The sequence below is a fragment of the Ahaetulla prasina genome, chromosome 4, assembly GCF_028640845.1.
Source record: "Ahaetulla prasina isolate Xishuangbanna chromosome 4, ASM2864084v1, whole genome shotgun sequence".
Taxonomy (NCBI): Eukaryota; Metazoa; Chordata; class Lepidosauria; order Squamata; family Colubridae; genus Ahaetulla; species Ahaetulla prasina.
The window spans coordinates 6,958,974-6,985,502 of NC_080542.1; the positions used below are offsets into that span (position 1 = coordinate 6,958,974).

At 43.3% G+C, this 26,529-nt stretch overlaps 1 protein-coding gene and 2 gene segments (V, D, J or C); all 3 read right to left on the reverse strand.

Annotated features, from left to right (window-relative positions):
• Window positions 1-26,529, reverse strand: part of LOC131198966 (immunoglobulin heavy constant gamma 3-like) — a 153,413-nt gene that overhangs the window by 110,781 nt on the left and 16,103 nt on the right.
• Window positions 1-26,529, reverse strand: part of LOC131198964 (uncharacterized) — a 95,659-nt gene that overhangs the window by 52,442 nt on the left and 16,688 nt on the right. The window lies entirely within an intron of this gene.
• Window positions 9,038-26,529, reverse strand: part of LOC131198965 (immunoglobulin heavy constant mu-like) — a 34,663-nt gene continuing 17,171 nt past the window's right edge. Inside the window, 6 exon segments of the C gene segment in view lie at window positions 9,038-9,433; window positions 14,218-14,372; window positions 20,312-20,647; window positions 21,527-21,862; window positions 22,936-23,268; window positions 24,254-24,562. Of these exon segments, the coding sequence occupies window positions 9,425-9,433; window positions 14,218-14,372; window positions 20,312-20,647; window positions 21,527-21,862; window positions 22,936-23,268; window positions 24,254-24,562 (1,478 nt within the window).

A 26,529-nucleotide genomic window follows, 5' to 3' on the forward strand; every position in this document is an offset into this window, starting at 1 on the left:
TTACACCCCAAGGTTCTGAAGGAACTGGCAGACGTGATCTCAGAACCACTGAACTATATCTTTCAAAGATCCTGGAGCACAGGGGAGCTGCCAGAGGACTGGAAAAGAGCTGATGTAGTTCCCATCTTCAAAAAAGGAAAAAAAACAGATCCAGGAAACTACAGACCTATCAGCCTGACCTCAATACCGGGGAAGATTCTGGAAAAGATAATCAAGCAATGAATTACTGAACACCTAGAAGCAAACAAAGTAATAACCCAAAGCCAACATGGGTTTGTCAAAAACAGATCATGCCAGACTAATCTTATTGCATTCTTTGACAAAATGACAAAATTAGTAGACCAGAGGAATGCTGTCGATATAATTTACTTGGACTTCAGTAAAGCATTTGATAAAGTAGACCATAACCTACTACTAGATAAAGTAGGAAAATGTGAGTTAGACAGCACCACCACCAGATGGATTCGTAACTGGTTGACCAACTGCACTCAGCGTGTAGCCCTCAACGGAACGGAGGGAAGTATGCAGTGGAGTACCCCAAGGCTCTGTTTTAGGCCCAGTACTCTTCAACATCTTCATCAATGACTTGGACGAGGGGATAGATGGGGAACTCATCAAATTTGCAGATGACACCAAGCTGGCAGGAATAGCCAACACTCCAGAAGATAGACTCAAGTTACAGAAAGATCTTAACAGACTTGAACATTGGGCGCTATCTAACAAAACGAAAGTCCAACCCCCTGCCCAGGCAGGAAACCCTACACCATCTCAGTCAGATGGTTATCCAACATTTTCTTTAAAAGTTTCAGTTTTGGAGCATTCATAACTTCTGCAGGCAAGTCGTTCCACTTATTAATTGTTCTAACTATCAGGAAATTTCTCCTTAGTTCTAAGTTGCTTCTTTCTTTGATCAGTTTCCACCCATTGCTTCTTGTTCTACCCTCAGGTGCTTTGGAGAACAGCCTGACTCCCTCTTCTTTCTGGCAACCCCTGAGATATTGGAACACTGCTATCATGTCTCCCCTAGTCCTTCTTTTTATTAAACTAGACATACCCAGTTCCTGCAACCGTTCTTCATATGTTTTAGCCTCCAGTCCCCTAATCATCTTTGTTGCTCTTCTCTGCACTCTTTCTAGAGTCTCAACATCTTTTTTACATCGTGGCGACCAAAACCGGATGCAATAGTCCAAGTGTGGCCTTACCAAGATATTATAAAGTGGCACTAACACTTCACGTGATCTTGATTCTATCCCTCTGTTTATGCAGCCCAGAACTGTGTTGGCCTTTTTAGCAGCTGCTGCACACTGCTGGCTCATATCTAAATGGTTATCCACTAGGACTCCAAGATCCCTCTCACAGGTACTACTATTGAGCAAGGTTCCACATTTTTATATATTTTATATATAAATATATATAATGAACCTCTGTAGAGATTCTCAGTCATCCAGGTCATGGTTGTCCCAAAGGTGTATGTTTTTTTTTTTTCAGGAGGCAAATGGACTTTCTTGGTTTCTTTTCTTTTCAAGTTTCACTCAGGGGTGGGATTCAGCCAGTTCAGGTGAACCGGATGCTAATTTTACATCCGGTTCACCAAACTGGTAGTTGCAAGGACTGGCTGGCGCTGCCCACCATTCCCTTCCCCTCCCGGGAGTCTCCCCATGTGTCATGTCCCACTCCTCCGCTGATGGCCGGGTCAGGGAAATCCGAATCAGGTGTGCCTCTGCAGCTCTGCCAAAGTCCTAGCAAAGTCCTCAAGGCAGGCAGGAGACCAGAAAGTGACTTCAGCAAGATATGTTCGACTTTGCCTGATTCAGAGACTGCCAGAAAGCAGATCCTTTATATAGGCCATGAAGTGTGGCTCCATGACTCAGCACTTATCCAGGCCTGCCCCTCCCTTCCTTCTGACGCCGCCGCCTATCAATTCTTCTGAAGCGAGGGTCACTCCAGTTGGCAGCTGTTGATAATTGACTTCCCTCAGGCTCACATGCTGTGGGGGAGGGGGAGGGGAGGGGTCTAGTTGCTCCGTTTGCTTGGGCATGGAGCCAGGGATGGGGCCGGGAGGTGCTTCCTCCTCCTCAGCCTGTCTGGGCATGGAGCCAGGGCTGGGGCCGGGAGGCATACTAGGACATTCCTCGACATTCGGAAGCAGATAAGAAGGCCCCGACTGCGGTGAGAGCGGGCAATACACAACAACATGGCCCCGTTTCGGATGTGAGGTAAATGGAGGGGAGGGGTTGTGCAGAGGCTCTGCGTAGGTGAAAAATGGGCCTCCCAGAAGTTCTCTGGGAAGTCCAGAAATGGGCCCATTTTTTGGCCTCCGGAGGGCCTCCGGAGGCAGAGGGAGGCCATTTTCACTCTTCTGGAGGCTGGGAAGGGCGAAAAATGGAGGAAAGCCTCCAGAACTTGGGGAAGGTGAAAATGCCCCCACCACCAATGGTTCAGGAGGCTGAGTAGGCACCCTCATGGCCACGCCCACCCAGCAACTGGGCGGAGAACCTTTTTTTCCCCCCGCTAAATGTTTTCGAAGAAAAAAAACCAAGGAAGTCCAGTTGCCTTTTGAAAAGCACGTGTGGGACAACTTAAACATGGTTTCGCTTAACTGTATCTTCCTCTACATTGGTCTGTGGCCAAAAGTTACCTGTTCACCGTTACCTCTTCTACAGATCAATTGACTATGACTGAAACAAGTGGGAGTGCAGAGAGTCTGTAGAGATTCTCAGTCATCCAGGTCATGGTTGTCCCAAAGGTTCTTTTTCAGGAGGCAACTGGACTTTCTTGCTGTTTTTTTTTTTTTTTTGAAGACATTTCGTTTCACATCCAAGAAGCTTCTTCAGCTCCGACAGGATAGTGGAAAATGCAAATGACCAGCTGTCTGCAAGGAATATAAATCCTTCCATTCCCCACTATCCTGTCGGAGCTGAAGAAGCTTCTTGGATGTGAAGCGAAACGTCTTCAAAAGAAAAAAACAAGAAAGTCCAGTTGCTGTTGTGGTCTGCCAGTAGCGTGCGGACTGGCAGTGGAGTCGGACAGTGAGGAGGCTGGGAAGGACAATGGGCCAGACATGGAATCAGGGGATGGCCCAGACAAGGGCTCTGCATCGGAGGCAGAGATGGGGCCAGGGCCATCTGGGAGCGATGCGCATACTCTGGAGCCTCCAGAGGTGGACAGCAGAGAAGCAGAGGAACAGGAGGAGCCTGTTCCTAGTGCACACATGTGAAGAGCTTCCAGAAGGCAAGAGCAGCTGAAGCAAAAAGGACAACTCAGGAGTAAGGCCAGAAGATGATTGGCCACTCCCATAAGACTTAAAAGAGCAGCAACAAGCCGTTGGGTTCTTTGTGGAAAAGCAACGTTGATTCCATTGCTTCTTGTCACCATCTCTTGAACTTTGTGGGGTTTTTGCGTAGAAAAGCCTTTGGAAGGTTGCCAAAGACAACAAAGGCTGGTGATAAGACAGAATATGAAGAATTTGTTTTGGACTAAGCTGAGAATGAATTATTTCTCAGCTGTTCTAATAAAATAAGATCGTTCAGGATTTAATTGTCTTTGATAATCACTACTTGGGCCTCGGTCACAACAAGGAAAAACAAGTAAGTCCAGTTGCCTCCTGAAAAAACACCATTGGGACAACCGTGACCTGGATGACTGAGAATCTCTACAGACTTTTAGCTATACAATTTGGGATGAACACCCTTGGAATGGCGTGGGAGCAGGAATGGATTTCCAGAGAAAACAAATTTGCAGACTACAGGAGCCATTTGCACTACTCAGGTGACCCTGAGGATCCAGATAAACCTCCAAGGGCTTCAACCACCCTCTAAAAGGATGCAGATGACCAGCTGTCTGCAAGGAGGATAAATCAGGGGTGAAATCCTGCAGGTTCTGACAGGTTCGGGAGAACCGGTAGCGGAAATTTTGAGTAGTTCAGAGAACTGGCAAATACCACCTCTGGCTGGTCCCAGAGTGGGGGGGGGGAATGGAGAGTTTGCAGTATCCTTCCCCTGGAGTGGGAAGGGAATGGAGATTTTGCAGTATCCTTCCCCTGGAGTGAGCTGGGAATGGGGATTTTTACCAGGTCTGCCTGGTCCGCCAGTTGCGCCCCTTTCTAGACCGGGATACCTTATGCACGGTCACTCACGCCCTCGTCACTTCTCGCCTGGACTACTGCAATGCTCTCTACATGGGGCTCCCCTTGAGGTGCACCGGAGACTTCAGTTGGTTCAGAATGTAGCTGCGCGGGTGATAGAGGGAGCCACTTAGGGGCCGGGATAGCTCAGGCAATAGAGAAGTCTGTTATTAGAACACAAAGCTTGCAATTACTGCAGGTTCGAGCCCGGCCCAAGGTTGACTCAGCCTTCCACCCTTTATAAGGTAGGTAATATGAGGACCCGGATTGTTGGGGGGGCAATAAGTTGACTTTGTAAAAAATATACAAATAGAATGAGACTATTGCCTTATACATTGTAAGCCGCCCTGAGTCTTCGGAGAAGGGCGGGGTATAAATGTAAAAAAACAAACAAACAAACAAACAAACAACAAACACTCATGGCTCCCATATAACACTGATCCTGTGCAGGCTGCACTGGCTACCTGTGGTTTTCCGAGTGCACTTCAAGGTGCTGGTTACCACCTTTAAAGCGCTCCATGGCATAGGACCGGGATATCTTTGGGACCGCCTTCTGCTACCACATGCCTCCCACCGGCCGGTTCGCTCCCATAGAGAGGGTCTTCTCAGGGTGCCATCAGCCAAACAGTGTAGGCTGGCGACCCCCAGGGGGAGAGCCTTCTCTGTGGGGGCACCTACCCTCTGGAATGAGCTTCCCTCAGGACTTTGACAACTTCCTGACCTCCGTACCTTTCGCCGCGAGCTGAAGATGTATCTATTCTTCCGAGCAGGACTGGCTTAAATAGGGTTTTTTAAATATGGATTTTTATTGGGGTTTATTTTATATTTTGTATTGTATTTTAAATTTTAGGCTATATTGAATAAGTTTTTTAAAGAGTGTTTTTATTATAATATATGGTGTTATTTTATCTGCCTGTTCACCACCCTGAGTCCTTCGGGAGAAGGGCGGTATAAAAATTAAATAATAATAATACACACACACACACACACACACACACACATAATAATAATAATAATAATAATAATAATAATAATAATAATAATAATAATAATAATAATATTATTATTATTATTATTATTATGTGTGTGTGTGTGTGTGTGTGTGTGTGTGTGTGTGTGTTATTATTATTTTACAGTATCCTTCCCCTGGAGTGGGAAGGGAATGGGGATTTTGCAGTATCCTTCCCCTGGAGTGTGGTAGGAATGGAGATTTTGCAGTATCCTTCCCCTGCCATGCCCATCAAGCCACGCCCACAGAACCGGTAGTAAAAAAAATTGGATTTCGCCACTGTGATAAATCCTTCCATTCCCCACTACCGTGTCAGAGCTGAAGAAGCTTCTTGGATGAGAAGCAAAACGTCTTCAAAAGGAAAGCAAGAAAGACCCGTTGCCTCCTGTAAAAGCACCTTTGGGATGAGTGCAGAGTGTGTGTATCTCCGTGGCCTGTGCAAAAAAAGTGTGTGTATCTCTTTGTCCTGTACGGAAAAATGTGTACACCAAGAAACAATGGATGGAAACTAACGAAGGAGAGAAGCAACCAGAACTAAGGACAAAAATTCCTCACAGCGAGAGCGACCAACCAACGGAATAGCTCGCCTTCAGAAGTTGTGGGTGCTCCATCAATGGAGGCTTTCAAAAAGAGACTGGACAACCATTTGTCTGAAATGGTTATAGAGCCTCCTGCTTGAGTAGGAGGTTGGACTAGAAGGCCTCTGAGGTCCCTTACACATCTATTATTCTATATTCCATCTCCTTGGCTTATTCAATACAGCTTTGATACCTGACAGACTTTCGAGAGTGAAAGAGAATCTGAGTTTGCTTAATATTTATGGCCTTTCCACTCCAAACAGGTTTTTCTGGTGTCTGGGGAATTTTGCTCCCGTGGATGTCCTGAATATGTAGCGCAAATAACCTTGCGACACCAAATTGGAGGAAACTGCTTCGACCATCATAGCATCTCATCGTCTCCATAATTCGTTCCACTCCAGCATGGAAATTTGTATCTGGAAATCTGTCTGTCTGTTGCTAAGTAGGCTATTACTCTGCAAATGGGATCATCTTTGGTGCGTGCGTGTGTGTGTGTGTGTGTAAGAAGAAAACAGAGTTGACTGTTTTAGTAGCCCGCCGAAAGGGAGCAGCCAACTGGGTAAAGAAAATGAAGTCAAGTGGAATGTCCGGTTTGAGCAAATTGTTGGCTTTTTTTGTTCGTTTGTTTGTTTTGTTTATCTGGCTGCTTTAAAATGGCCCTGGATCCATATATACCATTTTTACAACCCCTGTGGGTGAAAAAATATTGACCGACGCAGAAGAATATTACCTACTATTTCATTTTTATCCCCTTCCCTTTCTCTTCCCAGTTCGGTTATCCATCATCGATTCAGGCATCCTATCCCATGTTTCCCAATGCACATACGGTAGTGGCCAAAATTGTGGGAAAACCTTTTGGGAAAAGTGTATTTTCTAAAACTAGCTAATAATTCCATTTTTGGGGAGGGGAATAATACCATAAAATTATATATCAATGGAAAGATAGTTTAATCAAGAATGTAATGCAATAACTTTTATGAAGGGGCCGGGATAGCTCAGGCAATGGAGAAGCCTGTTATTAGAACACAAAGCCTGCAATTACTGCAGGTTCAAGCCCGGCCCAAGGTTGACTCAGCCTTCCACCCTTTATAAGGTAGGTAAAATGAGGACCCAGATTGTTGGGGGGGCAATAAGTTGACTTTGTAAAAAATATACAAATAGAATGAGACTATTGCCTTATACATTGTAAGCCGCCCTGAGTCTTCGGAGAAGGGCGGGGTATAAATGTAAACAAAAAAAAAAAAAGGATTTGTTATTAGAACAGCAGTTATGGCACAAAGAAGACACGTGAAACACACAGAAAACATGAGAGATACAAAAATGATCACCATGTCAGTTAATACTTAGTTGGGTAACCAACAAGAAAGACACAGACTTCAGAGGATCATTAGAACTGCAGAAAAAATAATTGCTACCAACCTGCCTTCCATTGAGGACCTGTATACTGCACGAATCAAGAAGAGGGCCATGAAAATATTTATAGACCCCTCACATCCAGGACATAAACTGTTTCAACTCCTACCCTCAAAACGACGCTATAGAGCACTGCACACCAGAACAACTAGACACAAGAACAGTTTTTCCCCGAAGGCCATCACTCTGCTAAACAAATAATTCCCTCAACACTGTCAAACTATTTACTAAATCTGCTCTGCTATTAATCTTCTCATCGTTCCCATCACCAATCTCTTTCCACTTATGACTGTATGACTGTAACTTTGTTGCTGGTAGTCCTTATGATTTATATCGACATATTGACCATCATTTGTGTTGTAAATGTTGTACCTTGATAAAGGTATCTTTTCTTTTATGTACACTGAGAGCCTATGCACCAAAGACAAATTCCTTGTGTGTCCAATCACACTTGGCCAATAAAAAATTCTATTCTATTCTATTCTATTCTATTCTATTCTATTCTATTCTATTCTATTCTATTCTATTCTATTCTATTCTATTCAGATTAAAATTAAATGATGACTTCTGTTAACAGGTTTTATTGCTGGGTCGCTTCTGACTAATAAGTTTCTTTAGTCATAGACTTTAGGCATAGACTTTCAATTGGGTTAAGGTCTGGGCTATTCCCAGACCATTCCAGCAGTGGAATATGATTATCTTGAAACTCTCCCCCCCCCAAAAAAAGTGGTCTTATTAACCATCCAACCTCAAAAATACACTTTTCCCAGAAGGTTTCCACAATTTTGGCCACTACCGTACACCCTCAAAGGCAGTGGTGGGTTTCTACCGGTTTGCCCTGGTTTGGGCAAACTGGTAGGGGCGGTGGCAGGAGGCTCCGCCCACCTGCCCAGACATCATTGCGGACACTCTGCGTATGTACAGAACTGCCGTGTGTGAGTGAAGCGAGCATGCATGCGCTCTCACAGTTCCGAACCGGTAGCGAAGGTACGTGAAACCCACTACTTCTCAAAGGCATGGCCCATATTTGTAAAGGCGTTGGAGAGAATCCGAGAAGTGACTTGTCCTCCAGTGTTCCCTGCCTTGCAATTGTTGTGGTCCGCCAGCAGCCTGCGGAGCTGGCAACCGAGTTGGACAGAGATGAAGTTGAGGAAGAACAGGAGCCAGTCCTGGAGGCTTAGAAGGCCCGGATGAGGGCTCTGCGTTGGAAGCAGAGGTGGGGCCAGGACCATTGGGGAGTGAAGTGCGGACTCTAGAGCCTCCAGAGACTGACAGTAGTGAGGCAGAGGAACAGAAGGAGCCTGTTCCTAATGCATGCATGAGAAGAGCTGCCAGAAGGCAAGAGCAGCTCAAGCAAAGAGGACAACTCGGGAGTAAGGCCAGGAGATGATTGGCCTCTCCCATAAGGCTTAAAAGACCAGCAACAGCATTTGGGCTCTTTGTCGGAAAACAATGTTGATAGCTTTGTCTTGTTGCATTTGTTTTGTATCAGTGTCTTTTAAACTTTTGCCAAGAAAGGCCTTTGGCAGTTTGCCTAATTGGACCAAGGTTGGTGATAGGACTGAGGAATTGTGTTGGGAGGAATTTGCTTTAATTTAGTTGGACTGTGCTGAGAATTAATTAATTCTAAATCTCAGTTGCTCTAATAAAGTTTGTTTGTGTTTATACTGACTGAGTTTCCTACTACCTACTTGGGCCTGGGTCACAACAGCAATGTGAATTACTTTAAGATTCAGAAACCCAGTTCTCAGGCTTAACCAAATTGGTTTGAGAAACAAATGGGGGTAATCAAATTGGTCTGAGAAACAAATGCAATAACCCGCCCTGAACACCTTCGATGCCAGTAACAATTCACAAGGGAGATGGTTAATTTCATCAAGAATAGATATTTATTGCAGCATTGTATGACAATCTCAATATTAAAAAAAATACATTTTAATTAATACAAATTGTGCAGCGAATCCCCTGTCTGTTTTACATGAAGATTAAAAGTGCTGAAAGTTCCCCTTTAGGGTATCAGATAAGGTAGACCATTCTGACAAAAAAATAATCATCATCATAACAATGATTAAACAATGATCATAATTGAGACACCGAGAAGTATCGACAAAGATATATACATCACACAGAAAATGATGCAACATTTCACCATGGAGCTAAACTGTAAACAACCAGGCTGTTCCAGCTCACATGGACTCTTAAGGCTATGATACAAAGCAAGGTAAAAAAAATTCCACCTCCTCTCAAATAAATCCTTTCTTCTTTTAAAGAAGTAGATGTAGAAGAACGGCCTCTGTCTCTTTATTTCACCTGGAATCGGAAATAAGATTTAAAAAATATATATGTTACTGTTGAAACAGAAGAAATGAGATATACGGTCAGTCAAATTTCTTAATTTGCCCCAAGGAGCTGTTGATATAGTTTTCATTCATTCATTCATTGACATCCTTCAGTCTCAAAAGATTATGGTATCGTGCTCTGGAAAGAGATCCTAAAACAGCATCTACTGTGACTAAATGATACAGTTTTACAGAGGGATTATTGAGAGAGTTCAATCTCATTGTACATAGGTTGTGCACTGACAATGAAGATTTGAATTTGAATGGAATCTCTATAACTGTCTGGTTTGGCCCAGCAACCAAACAGGTACAGACTTTAAAGGATAGTTAGCACTAGCACTTAGACTTATATACCTCTTCGCGGTGCTCTCCAGCCACTCTCTAAATGGTTTATAGAGTCAGCTTGTTGGCCCCAACAATCTGGGTCCTCATTTTACCGACCTCAAAAGGATGGAAGGCTGAGTCAACCTTGGGCCTGGTGAGATTCAAACTGCCAAATGGCAGGCAGCCGGCAAATTGCAGTACTGCACTCTAACCACTGCGCCACCACAGCTCTAATTAGAACAGCAGAAAAAACAAACAAACAGTTGCAACCAGCCTGTCTTCCATTGAGGACCTGTATAATACACAGATCAGAAAGAGGGCTGAGAAATTATCTATAGACTCCTCACATCGTGGAAACAAACTATTTCAGCTGCTTCGCTTGGGATGGCGCTATAGGGCATTGCATGGCAAAACAACCACCTCTAGAAACAAAGATAGTTTCCCCCCCGTGCTATTACACTTATTTCCTACAGCATTGTCTTATGTGAAAGTATTGCTGTATTGCTATTCTTCATCTCCTCTGCATTATTCCTATCTCCTAGTGGTATCTTATGCTTATATCACTTTGTTGTTTGCATGTACACTGAAAGTTTGTACCCCGGAGACAAATCCCTTGTGTGTCCAATCACACTTGGCCAATAAAGTATTGTATTTTATTCTAATATGAAGGGGAAATAATTAGATAAATAGATCATCTTCCTGGGTGACCTAAATTTACCTCTTATCAACTGGATAACAAAGGAAAGTACAACTGATCCAATCCATATACAACGCTGTTACAAACCTAGGTCTTGAACAACTTGTAACTAACAGTACAAGACTAAACAACTGCCTTGACCTCATCTTCTGCAACAACAACAATACCATTTATGGACTACAAATAAGAGAACCCTTTTCCAACAGTGATCATTGCATGATTGACTTCCATCTTAATATACGTCGTCACTTAAATCATCATATCAATAGCATTCCCATCTACAACTTCAAAAAAGCCAATTATGACCTTATAAACAATGATCTTTCATCTCTGGACTGGCAAAATCTGTTCTCAACCTGTATAACTGCTGAAGACCACTATAGAGTTTTCCTACTCGAAATCAACAGAGTCATCAAACTATACGTACCACAAACTACCACCAAGATCAGAAAAAGCAAACTACCCATATCAATAAAAAAGCTTCAATCTAAAAAAAAATCCCTCTGGAAAAGAAACAAAAAGGGCTATGTAGCTAATTTTAAAAATCGCTACAGAACTAGATAGATAGATAGATAGATAGATAGATAGATAGATAGATAGATAGATAGATAGATAGATAGATAGATAGGTAGGTAGGTAGGTAGAGAGATACAGATACATGATAAATGATAGATAGATAGATGATAGATCAATAGATGATAGATGGATGGATGAATGGATAGATAGATAGAGAGATGATAGATAGATAGATAGATGATAGATGATAGATGATTGATTGATCAATCAATCGATCGATTGATAGATGATAGATGGATGGATAGATAGGTAGATAGAGCTAGATAGAGATGATAGATGATAGATACTAGATGATAGATAGATAGATAGATAGATAGATAGATAGATAGATAGATAGATAGATATGGAGATGGAGATAGATATGGAGATGGAGATGGATATAGCTATAGATAGCTATAGATAGTTATAGATGATATTGATTAATATCGATAAATATGGATATAGATTAGATATAGATAGAAATAATAGACATAGAAATAGAAATATAGAGATAGATATAGAGATAGAGATAGATAGATGGTCTTTACATGCACGGGAGTGCTGGAAACAGGAAGGATGAGATGACTGAGGCGCGTCTTGTTGATACCATTTGGGATGAGTTCGATTCTGTGACTCCCGAGGACGTGGACAGGCTGCTGGGGAGGCTGCATGCCACTATATGTTTACTGGACCCGTGCCCCTCCTGGCTGGTGCTGGCCACTCAGGAGGTGACACGAGACTGGCTCCAGGGGATTATAAATGCTTCTTTGATGGAGGGGATCTTCCCCGCCGCCTTGAAAGAGGTGGTGGTGAGACCCCTCCTCAAGAAGCCTTCCCTGGACCCAGCTATTTTGGGTAATTACCGTCCAGTCTCCAACCTTCGCTTTATCGCGAAGGTTGTAGAGAGTGTGGTGGCGTGGCAGTTTCCTCAGTACCTGGAGGAAGCTGTCTATCTAGACCCATTCCAGTCCGGCTTCCAGCCCGGGCATAGCACGGAGACAGCTTTGGTCGCGTTGGTGGATGACCTCTGGAGGGCCAGGGACAGAGGTTGCTCCTCTGCCTTGGTCCTGTTAGATCTCTCATCGGCTTTTGATACCATCGACCATGGTATCTTGCTGCGCCGGTTGGAGGGGTTGGGAGTGGGAGGCACCGTTTATTGGTGGTTCTCCTCCTACCTCTCTGACCGGTCGCAGACGGTGTTGACAGGAGGGCAGAGATCGACCGCGAGGCACCTCACTTGTGATGTGCCTCAGGGGTCAATTCTCTCGCCTCTCCTGTTCAACATCTATATGAAGCCGTTGGGCGAGGTCATCAGTGGCTTTGGGGTGAGTTATCATCTGTACGCTGATGATACTCAGCTGTACTTTTCCACCCCAGGCCACCCCAGCGAAGCTGTCGAAGTGCTGTCCCGTTGTCTGGAGGCCGTACGAGTCTGGATGGGGAGAAACAGACTCAGACTCAATCCATCCAAGACGGAGTGGCTATGGATGCCGGCATCTCGGTACAGTCAGCTGCAACCGCAGCTGACTGTTGGGGGCAAGTCATTGGCCCCGACGGAAGGGGTGCGCAACTTGGGCGTTCTCCTGGATGGATGGCTGTCATTTGAAGACCATGTGGCGGCCGTCTCCAGGAGAGCTTTTTACCAGGTTCGCCTGGTTCGCCAGTTGCGCCCCTTTCTGGACCGGGATGCCTTATGCACGGTCACTCATGCTCTCGTCACTTCTCGCCTGGATTATTGCAATGCTCTCTACATGGGGCTACCCCTGAAGTGCACTCGGAGACTTCAGCTAGTCCAGAATGCAGCTGCGCGGGTGATTGAGGGAGCACCACGTTGCTCCCGGGTAACACCACTCCTGCGCAGTCTGCACTGGCTACCTGTGGTCTTCGGTGCGCTTCAAGGTTTTGGTTACCACCTTTAAAGCGCCCATGGCTTAGGGCCCGGTACTTACGGGACCGCCTGCTGTTACCCTATGCCTCCCATCGACCCGTATGCTCCCACAGAGAGGTCTCCTCAGGTGCCGTCCGCCAAGCAATGCCGGCTGGCGGCCCCAGGAAGGGCCTTCTGTTGGAGCACCTACTCTGGAATGACCTTCCCCGGTTTGCGCCTAAATATCTGACCTTCGGACCTTTCGGAATTAAAACTCACTTATTCATTCAAGCGGGACTGGACTGATTTTTTAGACTTTTTAAATTTCTAAATTTTAATTTTTAATTTTTAATCTTTTGTAATTTTATATGGGGTATTTTAGGTTCATCAATTTGACGGTTTTAATTCGGCCACCATTGAATAAGTATTTTAAATTGTTTTTTAACTTTGTATATTTATTGTTTTATCTTGGCTGTACACCGCCCTGAGTCCTTCGGGAGAAGGGCGGTATAAAAGTTTAATAAATAAATAAATAAATAAATAAATAAATAAGGGCATGTCCGCGCCATGAAGATGATCTTCCGGTTTCTGGAGCGTGCATGCGCTCCGGCCACCAGGTCTTTGTGTATGCATGCATGCCAGAAACTAGAAGACCAAGTGGCTGGTGCGCATGCACATGCCAAAAACTGGAAGATCATCTTTCCAGCGCATGCATGCGCACCGGGTGGCATACACGTGTGACCCCTTTTTGTTAAAAAGGTTCGGCAACACTGATATAGATGATAGATAGATATAGATACAGTTATGAATACAGATATGGATAGATATAGAATAGAGTTGGAAGGGACCTCAGAGGTCTTCTAGTCCAAACCCCTGAGGGGTTCTCCAAAGGACCTGAGGGCAGGACAAGAAGCAACAGGTGGAAACTAATCAAGGAGAGAAGCAACTTAGAACTAAGGAGAAATTTCCTGACAGTTAGAACAATTAATCAGTGGAACAACTTGCCTCCAGAAGCTGTGAATGCTCCAACACTGGAAATTTTTAAGAAGGATAACCATTTGTCTGAAGTTGTGTAGGGTTTCCTGCCTGGGCAGGGGGTTGGATTAGAAGACCTCGAAGGTCCCTTCCAACTCTGTTATTATTTTCTATACCGCTCCCTATTATTAATAAGTGATGGATATATCCATTCCAAAAAGGGACCATTGATGACTACATAACTGGAGGTTACAGTCTACCCGTTCTTTATGTAGAAAACGCGATGAAGGGCATCTCACCAGCATATGCTCTACTGTTTCTCTTCTACGTGTCTTACCTTAATGACTGTCACTGTGGCGCTGTAGAAGAGGCTCACTAGGAAGAGGATGATGAAAGTGGAAAGGATCGACGAGATGTTTTGGTATTCTTCTTCGTCCTCCGTGTCCACAATTCCATCTACGTAACCTTTGGACAATACATGAAGGTCAGCTTCTAGAGTTCAGAAAGAAGTGAGGCTGCATTGAAGCTAAACAGCAAATTTTGATAAAGGGTAGCATGCAAGAGCCGCGAAAATGTTATAGAGCTGGGAAAACGCGATATGCGAAAAGACAGCTAATGCCAGATGACGCGAAATAATAGTGGAGAAAAACAGAGGGGGAGCCAACAGAGAAAGAAGAGGTCAGCTATTTTAGTAAAGTCTTGGTGTGGCAGGAGGTGGCCTTTCTTAAGACTATCCCAAAGAAGCAGTGGTGAAATCTGAACCGGTTTGCCACCGGTTTGCTGGCCACACATGTGCGCTTCACACCAAGCGGGCGCTGCATGTGTGCACATGCGCAGTACGCAACAAAAGGAGGCTTGGCAAGGGGGGATCAGCTGTGCCGCACAATTTAGAGTCACTAGAAAGCGGGATTTCCTGCACAGCTGATCATTGGAAATACCGGTTCAGGCGAACCGGTAGCTTTTTTTTTTTTACTATCAGTTCGCCCGAACCGGTGTGAACCGGTAGCATTTCACCACTGGAAAGAAGGAATAAAAAGGAAAGGGGGCTCTACCCTTTTACAGATATCTATGGAGATTTTCAGTCATCCAGGTCATGGTTGTCCCAAAGGTGTTTTTTCAAAAGGCAACTGGACTTTCTTTGTTTTCTCCTTGAAGGCATTTTGCTTCTCCTGCGGTCAGAACCGAAGGAGACCCTTGGATGAGAAGTGCAACGTCTTCAAGGAGAACAGAAAGAAAGTTGTGTTTTTGAAAAAGCACCTTTGGGACTGGTCGCTACAGATTTCCAAAGACTGCTTTCCAAGGAGAGATGACTATTGCTCGGCTGAAAGACAACTCAACCCACCGCATCTGCACAAGTCAAAAGATCCTGCAGATCTGTGGGAAGAAAGTTGACGTGGAAAGTTTGGGCAGGTTGGGCCAAGGATGTTCAAACTGATCTCAAAAACCTTCATCTTGGGTTGGCCAGGTGGTACAATATTGACTTATCCTCTTGCGCAATTAACTTGAAGAACTGAACTCTTACGGATGATTTCATGAATTCTTGATGGATACCGAAAGCTAGATTTCTGGATCCATTTGATGGGGTCCTCTCTTTGATACCGTCCAGACCATGACCTACCATTTCTCCTTCTGGAATATACAGTGTGTTCCTTCCAATCATAGATTGTGAATTATGGTTGGCTACAATTTCCAGAAGGATTGAGAATATATCAATTGTGAAAAAACATGCTAACTTGGGGCAAAGAGATGTCTCATTCTTTGGATGTCCTTGGAAGGGAGGTTTTTTTAAAAAATATGTACCACTAATTTTAAATGGTCAGTCCTAGAGAAGATCAACCTGGACTGTTCTTTAGAAGGCCAGATCCTAAAGATTGTCCACCTAATGAGAAGGAAGGACTCACTGGAGAAGAGCCTAATGCTGGGAACAATTGAGGGTAAAAGAAGAAGGGAATGACAGAGAACGAGGTGGCTGGATAGAGTCCCTGAAGCAGTTGGCAGGAGCTTAAATGGACTCCAGAGGATGGTGGAGGACAGGAAGGATTGGAGGAACGTAGTCTATGGGGTTGCAATGGGTCGGACACGACTTTGCAGCTAACAACAACATTTTAAATGAATCTGAGTCTTTCAAAGACGTTGCAATCAGTATAGAAAGTGAAAGCAGTTTGATCAAAGTATGTAGTAAGGTTTGTGGCTTGTTAGAATTGAATTTGTGGTTGACAGTATCAGCCTTCTACCCTTTCTATCAGATTTCCATGCTTTAATTCATCCAACCGGATGGGTGAATGCCAATGTATGAGCAAATTATACCTCTGGGCCTCTGGTGGCTCAACAGACTAATGCAGTCTGTTATTAAGAGCAGCTGCTTGCAATTACTGCAGGTTCAAGTCCCACCAGGCCCAAGGTTGACTCAGCCTTCCATCCTTTATAAGGTAGGTAAAATGAGGATCCAGATTGTTGGGGGCAATAAGTTGACTTTGTATATAAATATACAAATGGATGAAGACTATTGCTTAACATAGTGTAAACCGCCCTGAGTCTTTGGAGAAGGACGGGATATAAATGCAAATAATAATAATAAAAAATTGGTAGATTCTGAATTCCTGTTCCACAATATTAACTGAAGTAGTAGTAGTAGAAGTTTCCTTGAGTACAAAGGGAGATTATTTGCATGCTCTCTAAAAACCATCTTGGCAGTTAGAACAATTAATCTGGACTAGAATTTTAATTTCAATTTTAATTTTAATGGGGTTTGTATCATTTTAATTGTAATTTTAAATTTTGGCCTATTTAAATAAGTTTTTTAATTTAGTGTTTTACCTTGTATTATATTTGTATTTTTATCGGGCTGTAAACCGCCCTGAGTCCTTCGGGAGATAGGGCGGTATAAAAATTTGATTAAATAAATAAATAAATAAATAATCAATGGCACGTCTTGGCTCCAGAAATTGTGGGTCCTCCAATACTGGAGGTTTTTAAGAAGAGATGGGACAACATTTGCCTGAAATGGTATCAAGTTTCCTGGGGGTTGGACTAGAAGATCTCCTAGGTCCCTTACAACTCTTGTTATTCTGTAAAATGAGCTACAACAGGTTAGTTAAGTAGCTAAGTTAAATCATTAAGGGGACTATCATCTGCACAAAGCTATTGGGAGTTCAAATTGATGGGTCTTCCTAAAGGAATTTGGAGTTCAAGAGGCCCAATATTTGGCCGTAAGATGAGGGTGAGGATGAGTTTTGTCTTTTCAAGTGCTGTGGTTGAGGAATGCACAGCTTAACATGACTGAGAAGCCATGTTGAATCGGATAGATGGGAAAGGCGATTGCAGCATCGAATACTTATGGCCCTTCCCTCGAGTACATCCTCGCGAAATACAAATGAAACAGTTTTCCTCAGTTATATTATGGTCAATAGTCTTTCTCATATGTTGGGAGAGAAGAAAAGAATATTCAGGGCATGGATCACCGTGTCTTCATGTCAATGCGCACTTTGGCCCTGGGCCTTCAACTCCTTCTCTTTCTTCTTTGAGGAGAAACAACAGTGCTTTGCCCTTTTCTGGCATGGTGGCCATTTTAGGACTCTTAACACTCACAGCGAAGAATTTGTCTGGAGTATTTTTAAGCAAAGGACAAGAGTACATCAGAAGAGTACCAATTGGAATTTTAAGCTGGAGGGCTAAAATTGGAGCCCTCAAACATTTCAAAGCATTTACCTGCTCAGAAGAGTAAAGATCATGGATGCCCACCATGAAAATCTCGGGCTCCAACAAAGTTCATTTGCTCAAAAAAAACCAAAAAACCAAAAATTCTAATTTTTTTTATTAAGAATGTCAGTGTTACGTTTTTTTTTAAAAAAAAAATAAAAATTCAATGGGTAATTTTCGGGGTGTGTGGAAAATTTAAGCAGCTTATTGTAGGTCTGTTTAATGTATAAACTATTTAATGCTTTTTCTTTTTTTAAAAAAAAATCATTTTGGATACATTTTATCTCCTCTGTTGTCCAAAGAAAGTAATCCGTTTTCTTAAGAATTGCAGGACATTCAACTCCAATGAAGGAGTTTTCATAGATGTTTGTGATTTGTTAATTATTTGTGTGCTGACGGATACTTTAATTAAATTACATGGATTTTCAACCCTCAGTTTTTGATCTTTTTCATGGGATAATCTTTTATGGTCCTGAAGTTCTAAGCATTTGATCTTCTAAATTATTCTCATGATTATAAACACTCATGATGAATCAAATAATGGTGGCTTTCTTTTAAAACAGTGTTATTTCTCTCTTTTTTATATAGAAGAATATCTGTGTGCTGAGAATTGTTGAAATGGACTAGATTATTTTGCAGCAAACCTCAAATGTTATCCCGCTGACTTTCAAAACATCATCATCATTATTTTGTGCATTTGCTATTTGACAATTGCATGTATGACAAGTCTCCATAGAATGTAAAAAAGATGTTGAGACTCTAGAAAGAGTGCAGAGAAGAGCAGCAAAGATGATGAGGGGGCTGGAGGCGAAAACATATGAAGAACAGTTGCAGGAACTCGGTATGCCTAGTTTAATGAAAAGAAGGACTAGAGGGGACATGATAGCAGTGTTCCAATATCTCAGGGGTTGCCACAAAGAAGAGGGAGTCAAACTATTCTCCAAAGCACCTGAGGGTAGAACAAGAAGCAATGGGTGGAAACTAAACAAGGAGAGAAGCAACTTAGAACTAAGGAGAAATTTCCTGACAGTTAGAACAATAAATCAGTGGAACAACTTGCCACTGGAAGTTGTGAATGCTCCAACACTGGAAATTTTAAAGAAGATGTTGGATAACCATTTGTCTGAAATAGTGCAGGGTTTCCTGCCTGGGCAGGGGGTTGGACTAAAAGACCTCTAAGGTCCCTTCCAACTCTGTTGTTGTTGTTGTTGTTGTTGTTATTATTATTATTATTATTATTATTAACACATCTTTTATGTTGTTTAGCCAAACTGTTTTGGTTTGTGTACCGTGTTTCTCTGAAAATAAGACTGGGTCATATTAATTTTTGCTCCAAAAGACGCATTAGGGCTTATTTTTTGATTAGGTCTTATTTTGGGGGCAAATACGTTACTAAATGCATCCATCTGGTTGACAATCTTAACAGGGACTTATTTTGGGGGGGGGAGGGCTTATATTATGAGCATTCTAAAAATCATGCTAGGACTTATTTTCTGGCTGGGTTCTATTTTCGGGGAAACAGAGTATCCTTTTTGTTTTATCGGTGTTTTCAGTTTTTACTTCACTTAGAATGGAAAAATAATGTACTGATTGTTTGGAACTTAGAGTTGTGTTAGCTGAGTAAATCCGGAAATGCATGATATAGTATTCAATGACTAATGAGTTAGTTAGGGCATCTGTCGGAACCTTTACACAATATTTATTTAGTTGTGTTCAGTGGTGGGTTGCCCCTGGTTTGGTCTGGTTCTTGTGAACCGGTAGTAAAACTGGCAAGAGGCTCCGCCCACCCATCCAGACATCATCATGGACAATCTGTGCATGCGCAGAAGCTTCTGCACATGGGCAGAAGTGTGCGCACACGCATGCAATCTCATTGTGAACTGGTAATAAAGGTAAGTGGAGTCCACCCCTGGTTGTGTTCCTATTGAGGTGACCAAGTTCCTATGCTCTGTTTAAAGACCTGCCAGGGTGTTACTTTAGTTGTGTTGTAGACTTTCGCAAAACACTTTCTTAAGAACTTCTTTGTCTTGTACGAAGGATGTAATTCTTGCCCCCAGAAAATTTCTGATGAACACCCAAAGGATGAGACCTTTCCTTGCTTGTAAAAGAAATTAAAGGGAAGCGTATTGTCTGAGGATGTGCCTGTATAGAAGTGGCATGATCTGAAAAGATGAATAACCCCAAACTGGACATTTATGTGGCGAGTAGATAATCCATGATGATACAGAAAAGGGAAGCTGCCCGCCAGCTTTCTAAAATAGCTCTTCTCCAGTTTGATATAGGGGATAGCAGAACAAGGACCGTTACGCCATAAAAAGAGATGAAAGACAGGAGTTATTGCTCGAAGAAATAAATGTGAAAAGATTAAGGTGCCTGAGGAAGTCAGCATTTCCAGCATTAGATTGCGCATCATCCCTATTTCTCACAAAAAGCCAGATTTTTTTTTCTTATCTTTGTTTTGAGAAAAAAACAAAACTTTATTGCAAAATATTATAATTCCTTCAGAAAGAGGTGGCCAGCTGTTGGTGTAACACGGACACATCCTTCCTTAGAGATCTGCCTTCATCGCTGAGAACTTTCCATCGAAGTATCAGCAACGAAGCAGAAGAAACAGAGGCGAGTGGAGGATAGAGCGAGTGAAGGTTTCTCAAAAGAAAATTAGGTTGACAATTAGTAGCAAGGGCTGGAAGTGTCGGAGAGGACTAAGGAAACGTTGACGATGGATGGTTTACCCGTGTTCTTATTGATAGTCTTCTGAATGGAGCCGAAGGGAAAGGCTTCATGTCCCACCACGCAAGTGAAGGAGTCTCCTGCGCTCCATTCCTGTTCGTTGACAGTCAACATGCTGTAGGCAAAATACTCATTGGATTGTATTTTGGACTCTGCTATGGCTTTGCTGGTGAAGTAAGCCGATTCACTGATTGCCTGTTCATTCTGGAGCCATCGCATAAAGAAGTTGCCGGGATTGAAGTTCTTAATGAAGCACGTGATGGTTATTTTTTCCCGCAAATTCACCTCTTCTGGGGAAGGCGGAAGGACGTAGACTAAGGGAGCTTTTGGTTCGCCAACTGGACAATGGAAAAAGGGGGGAAAAAGGGCGAGGATACATTAGCATGCATGTATTTAGTACACATTCTCGTGTTTTAACTGTATCGCATTGTCCCGCATTGGCGACAGGTAGGGCATCCGGCCAGATAAACACACTGCTAGCTCCATTCAGTTGCCCAAACTCCACGCTGCAAGGGATTATGGGGTTGCTACGAGATGATGGTGATCAAGTTTAACTATAGATGCTTCTAGGGGAGACCTTTGACTCTTAGATGTCGTAGACATTTCTCTTCGTCATAGAACAAAGATTAGTTCATTAGCTTAAAGGTAGAAGAAGCCAGGTCTACTTAAGGTAGACAAGAGAAAGGGGAAAAAAATGATCATATGGAATAACTGGACCAGAATTAAATGCCAGGACATCCCTTTGCTCATTCTGCCTATCTGTAGAAAGGTAACCAATCAAGATCAGTGCAGCCTTGAGAAGAATTACATTTGTGCTGTCTGTAAATCCGAGTGGTCTCAGGTTGTCTCGGGTTCTATGCACATTTTTCCTAGGGGAAAATGGGGAAGGTGCTTCTCAAGAAGAGTGGAATTGGAGAAAAAAAACGTTTGTAGACCACCGTGGATGGGGAAACTGGACTCTCATGACATGTACTCGATGGGAGTTAAGGAGGAGTCACCAATATCAGATCAAGAATAGGATTCATGGGGATGTCAATCAAGGCAACTGGAGAAGGATAACTTGAGGGTATCCTGAAGGAGGGACTAAGGATTCTGGTTTTACTAAAACCATGAGGTTAATCTCATTTATCTGGAAACCTCCTGGAAGGAGTGACACCCTCCCCTCCTCCTCCGAAAAAAGAATGGCTTTTCATGGATCAACACAACTAGAAACTTACCAGTCTTCTTCTCCAGAGTTTTTTCTACTGGCTTGACAAGTACGTCCTCAAAGGTCACTTTGCAGGTAAAGATTTCATTCTCCTTCCATTCCGTTGCACACACTGTGGCTATAGCGTCGGCGTAGTAAAATTCATTTCCCTGGCCTAAGAAACTGGTCATCACAGTGTGGAGTTGCTTGTGGTCCGAGGCCCGCGTCCAGGTGACGTTCAACTTGGAATAGTCTGCTTCGATAGGGATATTGGAGATTCTGCAAGTCAGGTTGGCAGAGTTGGTCAGGAACATGTCGGCAAAAGTTGGGGGGATGGTTTCCACAGTAACAGGTAAACAGCCACCACCTGGGGAACATCAACGCAAAATCAGAACAGTGTTCCACGATACAATAAATCAGTGAATTGTACAAATTTTTCTACCTTTTCTACCCATATTCCATGACAAATATATTATGGAGCTGCTTATGTGAGACCGCTGTCTTCCGATTACTAAAATGTGTTGAAGAATAGCTAAGAACTCGATCAATGTTAATGCAGTATGTGGTCCATTAATCACCTACATTTAGGTGGGGGAAAAAATTATATCAGGGATTTGTTCCTATGTAACTTTGAGAAACACGCAGATGATGTTCTCTTTGGGTTTATCTCTGAGAGCTTTGATAGGGTTTTCAGAATCCGTCATGGTAGATTTGCATGGAACCATGAACATGGTTCCATGTAAATCTAAATCTCGATGGTGAACTTTGAAATAGGAACGTTAACGTTCGGTAGTGACATATCGTATTTTGTTCCTTTTTCCCCCCTGGCTATTTATGAATGAGGAGACTGTTGTCGTCTTTGTTCAAATTCTAAGCGTGGCACTCCAGAGAAAAAGGAATTCTCTGCACCGACATCAAAACACAGGTGAATGTTGAGGGTTTCTTGGGGACCACTGAACTTGTTTGTTTCCAGAAGAAGCTCGTCGGCATTCCAGAAAACCCCCTTGCCAAGTAAAAACTCCGAAGCACGCATCATACTAGGATAGGTAAACATCATCAGTACAAACCCCACTCCCTTCTAGCACTGATGAGGTTATCTAGTTTGGGTAGTGAAACATCTGCAAGAAAACAAGCAAGCTCAGAGAACACCAAGGATCCTCCTTATTTCAACCCTGAGCTATAAACATTCTCCTTTACAGGTCAACCTATCAGTTACTGAACTAATTGATGCTCTCAGAGACATTGGTCCTGGTGAAAAAAATGTATATATAGAATGTGGGGGGTGGGAGAATGTGTATATACAAAGCTTCTGTTGGCAGCAGAAACTCTCCCCCCCAAATTAAATAACTCAGTGTTCAATCTAGAGGAGCATTCAAGGAAAGTGTTATCCCATAACTGGGCCACGTTCTTGAAGAGATTCTTGAAGAAAATCCCACTTACTTTTGCAGAAAGATAGCAAGCTGAATGGCTCTTCATGATTGAAGTCCTTGCTTGTCACTTTACAGGCAAACTTCTTTTCAGAAAACCAGTCTTCCTTGGTGATAACAAGTCTGCTCCAAACAGTGTATCCCCCACGGCCATTTGGGATGGGTTTGGAGGTAGTGACACCGGTGGTGACTTCTCGTTGCTCCCTAAGCCAAGAGACAACGACGTTTCCAGAGCAGAGGTCGCTAATTTCACAGGAAACGGTGGAATTTAGGTAGATACTTGAAAAGGCATCCAGCACTGGTGCCCGGATGAGCATCGAAGGCTCTCTTACCGACGGTCCCCCATCTGGAACGTTGCAAGAAAAAAACCAACGATGATTGGGTCAAAGAATTTCAATACCTTCCAAGCATGAATGTAAATGAAGATTCAGAAATTGCAGTGATGTTGAGGCACTTGTGTGTTCGGTTCTCTCTAGAAAACTAACTAGTTAAACTAAGTGGTCTGGTGGCCTTTGATTACAGCCCATAAGTGAGAAACATCTAAATGTCCTGGAAATAGGGATCCGCAGGAAATGAGGACGAGTGGGGTTCAGCCCCAGATCCCAGGCTCTTCTCCAGAGCTCAAAACAGGGCACTAAGGAGCATATTCAGAGAACTTATTTCCCATGGCCAACAAGAAGCCATGTCCAACCCTCATCTATAGTCAGAAGGCTGGTAATGAACGTATCTCAGTCTGCCTGTCATTCAGGAGAAATAATCGCCCAGGTAGAAAATGTCAGGTTTGAATTAAGGTAAAGATAAAGGTTCCCCTAGCACATATGTGTTAGTTGTGCCCAACTCTAGGGGGTGGTACTCATCTCCGTTTCAAAGCCGAAGAGCCTAGCGCTGCCGAAGACGTCTCTGTGGTCATGTGGCCGGCATAACTCAACGCCAAAGGCTCACGGAACGCTGTTACCTTCCCACCAAAGGTGGTCCCTATTTTTTTCTACTTGCATTCTTTACCTGCTTTCAAACTGCTAAGGTTGGAAGAAGCTGGGACAAGTCACAGGAGCTCACCCCCGTTACACAGCGCTAGGGATTTGAACCGCTGAACTGGCAACCTTTCGATCGACAAGCTCAGCATCTTAGCCACTGAGCCAATTCAGGTTTGAATTAGACTTGGTTAATTATCCATTGGGTTAAGCAAAAGAAGCTAAGTGTAGTGATTTAGGAGGTGGGCTAACTTTTCTACAAGTAAGTGTTGCACCTAGCTTCTAATGTCCTCTGATTGACGGCCTTATGAAATTACCCTACATGTTTGATGGGTGATGGAAAAAAGGAATTTCACTTACATTGTCGAGTAACGGAGATCACTTTGTCGCCCTGTGGGTGCTTGGCTTTGCAATAGAATGGTTTGTAAAGATCCCACGTATTCCGGGGGACTTTAGCCTGAGAAGCGGCTGTGTACATCCCACCCGACAAGATAGATGGGAATTTCACGTAGTTCTGGTTGCCAATGCTCTCGTTGCTTGGGTTATTCCAAGAGAAATCGATTGAATCTGGCAGGAAATTCTTGGCGAGACATCCGATGGTGACATCTGTGGTTCTTGAGTTGTCCCCAGATGGGATGAGTGGGAAAAGAGAAGGGGCCTTTGGGGATTCTGAGGGAGAAGAAAAAAAAAGAGAGAAGGGTGGCGGATTTTGAAGCGGTTGGATGCTCAGCTGGGATTGAGCGCACGGAAGGAAGTGAGTCTTGCTTTGCTGAGAAAGGAAGAGAAGGCGAACAAATACTCGTGTAGGTTTCCTCCTGATTTAACCAGGTTCTGCGGAGTGCATGCCACGGTTCAACGATACCTTGAAGTCGGTGGTGAAATCCAAATTTTACTACCGGTTCTGTGGGCATGGCTTGGTGGGCATGGCAGGGGAAGGATACTGCAAAATCTCCATTCCCATCCCACTCTGGGGCCAGCCAGAGGTGGCATACGCCTGTTCTCCGAACTGCTCAAAATTTCTGCAACGCGCTCCATGGCATGGGACCGGGATATCTACAGGACCGCCTGCTGCCGCCAGTTACCTCCCATCGACCAGGGAGGGCCTCTTTAGGATACCGTCGGCCATCCAATGTCGGCTGGCAGCCCCCAGAGGAAGAGCGTTCTCTGTGGGGGCTCCGGCCCTATGAAATGATCTACCTGTGGGACTACGTCTCCTCCCTGATCTTCGGACCTTTAAGCGCGAGCTCAAAACCTTTTTCTTTCATCAAGCGGGGCTGGCCTAATGATTAATTTTAATATTGAGGGTTTTTAGTGGGTTTTTAAGGGGTTTCAATTTATTTATTAACTTTTATTCAGCAATTTTAACATGCAGCTTATTGAATTAGATTTTTAATTGAATATTGTATTTTAAATTTTTTTCGATATCTATGTTTTTATTTATGCTGTACACCACCCTGAGTCCTCGGAGAAGGGCGGTATAAAAATATGAAAAATAAAATAAAATAAAATAAACCAGTTCTCCAGAACCTGTCAGAACCTGCTGGATTTCAACCCTGCTTGAAGTTATAGGAAAGCATCCGGGCTGAGGGATTGTCTTCCTTGATTCCTAACCAGTTCTAATAATTCATATGGATCCCTCCCGCGTAGAATCATGCTGTGTGCGTGAGCTGAGATAGGAGGGTTAGGATGTTTGAATTGAGATGCACATTTTTACAAACGTTAGCTGCCCATGGCCTGAGATTCATGGTTTGCAAGGCTTTGTCATAGGAGATGTCAATCAATGGGAATCACTGAACGCAACCATGTGAAAATGTATATATTTATATCTCATATTTCGAAACTGCCCATCGCCTTCATGGAGGAAATATTTTGAATGCTTGTGGCCGCAAATCAGAATTTGGCATCTTTTTCCAAAGACAGCCATCTTTTCAGATTCACGAAAGCAACAATGGTCAAAATCCTCCCCTGAGTATCCCCTGAGTATCGTGCCATAGAAAGAAGGAATCCTTAAGAGCGTTTTGTAAAATAGCATTGACTCAGAGGTCGCAGAGGAACTGACAAAATATTTTCCAAGTCTGGGGAAGAAAACTAGAAGCACAATATCTCCCCTCAGGCCAGACTCCTCACGCGCTGAGATTTCAAAGTAATCGAGCATATCATCTCAAAGAAAGATGAAGTGGATCTCAAACTTTTCTCCGAGACCTTGTTGGCAAAGTTTTGGTCAGCCTATCTTGGTCAGCCAGATAAACAAACAAACAAACAAACAAACAAACAAACAAACAAACAAAGCCAACAATTTGCTCAAACTGGACATTTTACTTGACTCCATTTTTTTTATCAGTTAGCTGCTCCCTTTTGGTGGGCTACTAAAACAGTCAATTCTGTTTTCTTCCTTCACAAACACACATTCACACACACACACACACACACACACACACACACACACACACACACCCCTCCCTGTTTGAGGTAGCCCAGATGAAAACCCAGTATCGTGAGTACAATAAAATACATCTATTATAGTGTTACCGTAACAGAATCTTGCTACTCTGTCCCTCCTGCCTTTAGTTTCTAGGGAATGAGGTGGGTGGTGGTGGTTTTTTCTGAGATACTTTCCACCCATCTTTCTGTGGGCT